Source organism: Sinocyclocheilus grahami, unplaced genomic scaffold (genome assembly GCF_001515645.1).
Source record: "Sinocyclocheilus grahami isolate Dianchi unplaced genomic scaffold, SAMN03320097.WGS_v1.1 scaffold791.1, whole genome shotgun sequence".
NCBI lineage: Eukaryota > Metazoa > Chordata > Actinopteri > Cypriniformes > Cyprinidae > Sinocyclocheilus > Sinocyclocheilus grahami.
In genome coordinates this window covers 1007233-1015546 of record NW_015505970.1, presented here as the reverse complement: position 1 = coordinate 1015546, position 8314 = coordinate 1007233, and the positions used below count along the sequence as shown (strand labels likewise).

At 35.5% G+C, this 8314-nt stretch overlaps 1 protein-coding gene across 1 annotated transcript in view; it reads right to left on the bottom strand.

Moving 5' to 3' along the window:
- Window positions 1–1890: 1890 nt before the first annotated feature.
- LOC107561759 (pre-mRNA-splicing factor syf2-like) overlaps window positions 1891–8314 on the bottom strand; it is an 8607-nt gene continuing 2183 nt past the window's right edge. The window contains exons 3-6 of the mRNA XM_016246235.1: window positions 5511–5636; window positions 5357–5405; window positions 4964–5055; window positions 1891–2377 (exon numbers count right to left, since the gene is read on the bottom strand). Coding sequence (XP_016101721.1) covers window positions 2201–2377; window positions 4964–5055; window positions 5357–5405; window positions 5511–5636 — 444 coding nt within the window. The 3' untranslated portion in view covers window positions 1891–2200. The remainder of the gene's footprint in view (window positions 2378–4963; window positions 5056–5356; window positions 5406–5510; window positions 5637–8314) is intronic.

The window sequence follows — 8314 nt, the reverse complement described above, 5'->3', positions numbered from 1 at the left end:
TTTTGAACCAATCACGTGAGCTGTAAAGGTCATATGGCTAATCAGCACACAGCGTCTCAAACCAGGCAACTCAAAGTTTCTCCGGAGAATGCAATACTTTTGTGAGAGAACGCAACATTTCTCTGGAAAATGAATGCTTTTGTGAAAGAATGCAATGTTTCTTTGGTAGAACGCAATACTTTTGCAAGAGAACACAAAGTATCTCAGGAAAACGCAATGCTTTTGTGAGAGAATGCCACATTTCTTGGAGACCCCAATACTTTTGGGGGAACGCAATACTTTCGCGAGAGAACGCAGTGTTTGAGAATGCAATACTTTTGCAAAAGAACAGTTTCTCGGGAGAACATACTTTTGTGAGAGAATGCAAAATTTCTTGGGTGAACGCAATACTTTTGCAAGAATACGAAAATGTTTTCAACACAAAAAAATTCAAACTCATGCCATACATTTAAACAGTAGTGTATATCTTCATACATATTGCATATCACATAACTAGTATAAGCAGTATGCTAAATATACATGTGTTTCTTGAACCAACTAATTATATTTGGCTTCATGTCCAAACACAGAGAGACAGCAAAGCCTAAAGGTTAAGGTAACACTCCACTATTTTTGAAAATAGGCTCATTTTCCAACTCCCCTAGAGTTAAACAGTTGAGTTTTACCGTTTTCTAATCCATTAAGCCGATCTCCGGGTCTGGCGGTAGCACTTTTAGCTGTAGCTTAGCATAGATCATTGAATCTGATTAGACCGTTAGCATCTCGCTCAAAAATGACCAAAGAGTTTCTATATTTTTCCTATTTAAAACTGGACTCTTCTGTAGTTACATCGTGTACTAAGACCGACGGAAAATGAAAAGTTGGTGACTTTTTATCTCACAATTCAGATTTTTTCCCCTTGCAATTCTAAGAAAAACGTCAGAAATGTGAGAGATATACTCCGATTAATAATACACAAATGCAGAAATGCGAGATGCAAACTAAAAATATATAAAGAAAAGTTAGAAATGTGAGAAGTTGCAATTGCCTTTATTTGATGACAAGAAAAACAACTGTAAAATGCAAACAGAATAAAAAAAAAAAGGCATAATTGTGAGAAAGTCAAAATTCTGAGTCTATCACTCACAATTCAGACTTTTTCCTCATAAATCTAAGAAAAAGTTAGAAATGTGAGATGCATACTTAGAACGGCAAGATATGAATGCAGAATTATGTTATGTAAACATCGAGTTGTGAGATATAAACGTGTAATTCTGAGAAGAAAAGCCAGCATTGCGAGAAAATTATAAGTTAGAATTTATACTGATTATATCTCACAATTCTGACCTTTATTCTCAGAATGTAGTTTTTTAATTTAGTGGTCAAGTTTATATTTTGCAATTCTGACTATTTTCGAAGAATTGCAACTTTTAATCTCGCAATCCTGCATTTTTATTTCAAAATTGGGAGATATAAACTCAGAATTGAGAGACAGTTTGAATTGTGAGATAAAAAGTCGCAATTACCTTTTTTAAACGTAATTTTATAATTGTTTTATTGCATGGCGGAAATGGGCTTCGGTAGTCCTCAGAAGATGATATTAGCTTGTGAATTTAAAATAGAATACTAACTACTAAATACTGTACGGTATATAAACTGTATACTGCTAGTACTGTGATTGAAACAGTAAGTTAAACTGTAGCCATTATTCCATCACAAACGTTTGTTTTCACATGACAGTCACTTTACATATGAGTGCTGTCCAGATACCATCTTGGAAATAAAATAGCTTTTCATTTTCAAATCAATTTTGTGTTGAACAACAACAACACACTTTCCAGTCACATCTGTTGATCAACAATTCACCAACGCTGAGGCATAAACTCGCTTATACATCATAAGGGACCTTGAACGGTTTCATATAATATTTTTTTATTGAAGTAAATGTCAACTGATGCAGAAATGAATGAATTTACACTAAAGCAAAACACTGACACTGTAGGCAAATATTTCTGCCAGAAGTAAAACTTACTAAGAGAATATGGAGGTAGGGAGAAAAAAAAAATTACATTTGCTATAAAAAATTATAATAATAATAATAATTCACAAGACCACCATAGAGAAGAAGAACCTCAAAGGAGCGTTTCTTAAAAATATCTGCACATGATTTCTGGTCGCTTGGCAGATGGAGGGGTGGAAACCATAGTAACATTCTCCATAGTTACACAGCTGTTCCTCTCTCCAGGTTCTGCTTGATCTCCGCGGTGTATTTGCCGTAGAAACGTTCAGCCTTCTTGTTGAATTTAGCATTTCTCTCATTGATATAATCGATGTCAGCGTCGTCGTTGTAGGCCCTGCGGCGACTGTATTTCGAGCGCTTTTCAATCCTAAACACACAAAAAGACATTTATGGAGATTACACACACACATTGTTTACTCTTAGGAAAAATTCCCAAAACTTTTCAATCTGATTTTAAATAATGTTTAAAATGTTTAAGAAAGAAGTAGGTAAAAATAATTCAGGAAACTGTTTTCACAGGTAGAAAAAAAACAACATTTAATGCAAAAAATAAAATAAATACAATAGTTACATTTATGAACATAAACGCAAATGAACAGACTTTTGAACTGATTCAATGAAACAGATGGTTTGAAATTATTCACAAACAAACTTACAGAATCGATCATTGTTTTTGATACTGAAGTTTGAATCAGAGAAGCTCAACAACATTTAATGCAAAAAATAAAATAAATACAATAGTTACATTTATGAACATAAACGCAAATGAACAGACTTTTGAACTGATTCAATGAAACAGATGGTTGGAAATGATTCACAAACAAACTTACAGAATCGATCATTGTTTTTGATACTGAAGTTTGAATCAGAGAAGCTAATTAAAATGTTTTATTGCTCTCAAACTCAAGTCATAAACAAAATGATTGCAAAACCCAAGACACTCTTTAGCCATTGTTGTTACTATGAACCAAAACTAAAACTATTATAAATAATTTTCATTAATTGAAATGAAGCTGAATTAAAAAAAACAAGTCAATATTAGATAAAAAAAAAAAAAACTAAAGAAAAAAGGTTGCTTAAGCCAACTAACTGAAATTTAAGAGCTAAAATGATTAAAACAGAAATACAAATAAATGAAAGCTATATATTTATGTATACGGATATAATTTGATTTTAATTAAAAACAAAGCTAATAAAAATGACAAATGCACAAAACTAATTTACTGAAACGAAAATTTAAATACTACTACTAATATATGAACAATATTAAAATAACATTAACTCTAGGAAAAATAATGGTCGAAAACAGTACATTAAAGTCATCACAACATTGCTGCAAAATCATCACGCAAACACCACACATTAGCTATATTACCCAGCTGTACTCTGTAGCCATTCATTTCCAAGTCTGATGCTTCAACAGACAATGTCAGTTTTCAAAGTCCATCGAAGAGCCTCACATGCTCCCCACACACACGGTCTTTCAAACATCTTCAAAGTGTGTTTGTGCGTCATGATCTAGCAGCCGTGGCCCTGTCTAATGTCTCTCAGAAGCGAAAAGCAGCTCCTCCAAAATAGAAGAATACCGTCTCATGCATAAACAAACCCGTCGCTGGCGCACACATCCATGTGCAACAGACACAAACACATCTGGAGCGAGGAACGAACACACGAGACCGTGCTCTCAGAGCGCTCTAAAAATGGCTGCAACATCACATTCAAAAGAGCCGCCATCTGCTCTATCTGTGATGGAGAAACACTGAGGTGTGCGATTAGAAATAGATCTGCTCACCAGTAGGGTTGTGACAGTGAGGAAATTTTCCCACCGGTTAATCGACGTGTGACAACACCGGTAATACCGGTATCACCGCGGGGGCGTTCCCTCTTTTCCTCGCTTTCCTTTGCTTTTGAATAGCTTGTAAAAGCTGCGTGCACATTTTACTTTCACTTTCAAATAGCAGCAATTCGGCGTAAAGCAATTGTTAATTTTTAGTTAGTTTGAATTTCCCCTCTTTTTCTCGCTTTCCTTCGCTTTTAAATAGCATAAAAGCGCTGTGCGCATTTTACTTTCACTTTCGAATTAGCGGCAGTTCAGCATCAATTGCTTGAATGCAACAACAAAATACAACGTCAAACTGACTTTAGCTTATATATAAAACATAGAACTTTTATTAACAAAACAAATACAAACACACCATGCTATAGGGCAGGCTATGCCTAATATAAAATAACAAATAACTTACATAAACTTTAAATAGGTATAAAAAAAAAAACTGGAAATAGGCTAAGTAAACATGTTAGGGATGCACCGATATGAAAATTTTGGCCGATACCGATAACCGATAATCCTTTATTTTTGAAAGCCGATAACCGATATGTTGGCCGATAAATCTATATCCAAATTTTTATATACGTCACGATTAGTACCAGTTGTGCGGGTTAGACCCTGCTCTGGAGTAGGAGCTAATTTGGTTCTCGAAAAAGGCAGTCCGGTACTAAAATCGCTCCCAGTTCCGGCGGTGCGAACACGCCAAAAAGTGGGTAGTTCCACAATTAGTTCTGGTACTATGAAAAGGTTCCTGCGGTGCGAAAGGCCCTTATGGGAGGGTCAGAGAGCCCTCAGATTTCATCAAAAATATCTTAAATTGTGTTCCGAAGATTAATGAAGGTCTTACGGGTTTGGAACAACACAAGGGTGAGTAATTAACGACAGAATTTTTAATTTTTGGGTGAACTAACCCTTTAAGTATCTATCTTCACTAGGAATGTTATAATCGCCATTTGTACCATGAGACAGAAAACCTTCATATGACAAAATAAAAAGTCATTGCTCAGTCAGTCTCAAATACAGGAACTACTATTAGTGGCTGTTTCCAGTATCAATCCATAGTCTTGAATGAAAAACAGCCAGTTCCATTAGCGTGTGTATCTTTCAGGCGTAGAATGAATATAAATAATGTCTCACCACTCCTCTCTCTGTCTCTCATAGTTCTCCATATCCGGCTTGATCTGCTTCGTCAGTCTCTGGTACTGTCTCAACTGGGCCTCAGCGTAGCCTACACAAACACACACACACACACAGATGAATATAAACACAGGTCTTACGGGTTTGGAACAACACGAGGGTGAGTAATTAACGACAGAATTTTCAATTTTTGGGTTATAATCGCCATTTGTACCATGAGACAGAAAACCTTCATATGACAAAATAAAAAGTCATTGCTCAGTCAGTCTCAAATACAGGAACTACTATTAGTGGCTGTTTCCAGTATCAATCCATAGTCTTGAATGAAAAACAGCCAGTTCCATTAGCGCGTGTATCTTTCAGGCGTAGAATGAATATAAATAATGTCTCACCACTCCTCTCTCTGTCTCTCAGTCTTAACCAACTTTGTGAGTTTGGTCTCTATGTGTGAACATTCACAGGCAGCATGTAGTGTTTGTGTTGTCATTATTTTTGCAACTCTGTTTGATTGAGTAGAATCGACAGGCTTAAAATCTGATACTGTACCTTCTTCTTCTGGTCCACAATGAGTTCATACTCCAGACGGGCTTTCTTGGCCTCCCAGTTTGACGGCAGCTTCAGTCTCTTGTCCTCCTCCACCACCTCCTGATGATTCAGCTTACGGGCCTCATTCTACCAACACAACACAACCACATTTCATACGGATGTTTAATAGAGCAGATTCTGTTGTGCTGTGTCTCGATAGTTTTCACCTAAAGCAATTTCAGCACAGTTTGCTCTCAATCTACACCAACTACACTAAAGCTCCTTTCACATGACGTATGTTAAGGATTCAACACATGGCTCACCACAAGAGTCATATCTTCCTCTTAAGGCAAGATACCACAGGGGTATAGGATAGATGTATTTTAGATGTTTTCTTTCCAATAGTCTGAAAGAAGACATGTTATGGAAGCAAAATAGCCTAAAATCTCAAATTTGACCAGTACTTGAAAAAGCCATGTATTTTCTTGCCTTAAAATCCAATCACAAGTGGCCACAGGAGAAGAGTGTTGCTACCAAGTGTGAAACGTGATCTGTCTCATCTGACCATTTGTGATACGTCCTCTTTTTCCCAGACATGTCCTGGCCAGGATTTCTCAATTGCCTAAAAGGTCCAGGTTTCGGCTTAGTTTTCTTATTGTTTTCATACTTGCTGAAGGTAATAACTGAAAAATAATTTCACCAATAGCATGCTTTATTGTACATAATCAACCAATCGTAGTGATTGCAAGAAAGTGCGATCTACAGAGAACAATCAAAGCAATGTAAATGCACATGCATATACACTGCTGTTCAAAAGCTTGCAATTAGTGAGATTTTTAACGTGTTTAAAGAAGTCTCTTCTGTTCATCATGGCTGTATTTATTTGACCAAAAATACAGAAAAAAACCCAGTAATATTTTTAAATATTAGAGCTGCCCCGTAATAGTCGACTAATGGTTAGTCGACGAGAGGAGGCTTGGTCGACCAAAATTTCATTAGTCGCAGAAAAACAAAATTCCACATGAAATGGCGAAATCATGCAGTCCGTGCCGGACAAATCGTTAACGGCTGGTCTATGTGGTAATATAGTACATCGAGCAGGACATCCATATGCTCACGTAACATTCATCGAGACTAATGGTTAGTCGACGAGAGGAGGCTTGGTCGACCAAAATTTCATTAGTCGCAGAAAAAACAAATTCCACATGAAATGGCGAAATCATGCAGTCCGTGCTGGACAAATCGTTAACGGCTGGTCTATGTGGTAATATAGTACATCGAGCAGGACATCCATATGCTCACGTAACATTCATCGACCTCAAATATGGCTTATCATCTGAAATATGTATGTAGTAGCAACTTTACATGGCTTTACATAGTGCAGAGTGTGGAAGCTGAACAGTAGCGCGCTTGGGCTACTGCAGGACAGATGGAGGCGCCGGTGCGATCATTTGGTCATACAGATAAGAGTAAAGACTCTACGTTTATTCATGTGCACTCACAATAACAACGAAACGTTGCGCTTTTGTAAAATAATTAAAACAAATAGGATGCGCCTTCTGCCGTCTTGGACTCTGAGAACTTGAGCGCGTCACTTCGAAACTCCGTGTATTCTTGCCTTATTACAGACATGAAAAATATATCTATAGAGAGTGAAGCTTTTAAATGAACCAATTCAAATAGAAAACAAATATTCTCGGATTATGTAATCCGTATGAAACATGCATACAGGCGCATACTGCGGAGATGACGAATCAGAATTCATCTTTTAAACCGAAAACACTAGTGTAACAATAAATTATTAAAACATTAATGCAGTGTACTTGCTCTTTCTCCCGAACACATTCATAATTATTATATTTGCCGGTGCGCTGTGGCAAGCCTTTTTTTTGCGTGCGCTTTAGCGCTTATTAGGCTATGTAGGCACTTAAAGGCTCATTATTATGATTTATATGGTTTATTAATAAAATTGCGACTAATAGTCGACTAATGCTTAAAATGAACGACTAGTCGACCAGAAAAATCTTTAGTCGAGGGCAGCCCTATAAAATATTACCATTTAAAATAATGGTTTTCAATTTTAATATACTTTAAAATGTAATTTATTTCTGTGATGCAAAGCTGAATTTTCATCAGCACCATTCCTCCAGTCTTCAGTGTCACATGATCCTTCAGAAATCATTCTAATATACTGATTTATTATCGATTTGGGATCTTGCTGCTTAATATTTTTTTGGAACCTGTGATACTTGCTTCAGGATTATTTGATGAATAAAGTAAAAAAGAACAGCCTTTATTTAAAATATAAATATTTTCTAACAATATAAGTCTTTATCATCACTTTTTTATCAATTTAATACATCCTTGCTGAATAAAAACATTAATTTCTTTCAAAAAAAAAAAAAATTACAATTACAAATTTTTGAAATTAATATTTCAAATAAACACTGTTCTTTTTTTATGTTTTATTCATCAAAGAATCCTGAAAAAGTATCACAGGTTCCAAAAAAAAAATATATGAAGCAGCAAAACAGTTTCCAATATTGATATTAAATCAGCATATCAGAATGATTTCTGAAGGATCATGTGATACTGAAGACTGGAGTAATGATGCTGAAAATTCAGCTTTGCATCACAGCAATAAATTACATTTTAAAGTATATATTAAAAAAAGAAAACCAGTATTTTAAATTGCAATAATATTTCACAGTATTACAATTTTTTTCTGTATTTCTGATCAAATAAATGCAGCCATGATGAGCAGAAGAGACTTCTTTAAAAAAACATTAAAAATCTTACTTATCCCAAACTTTTGACCGGCAGTT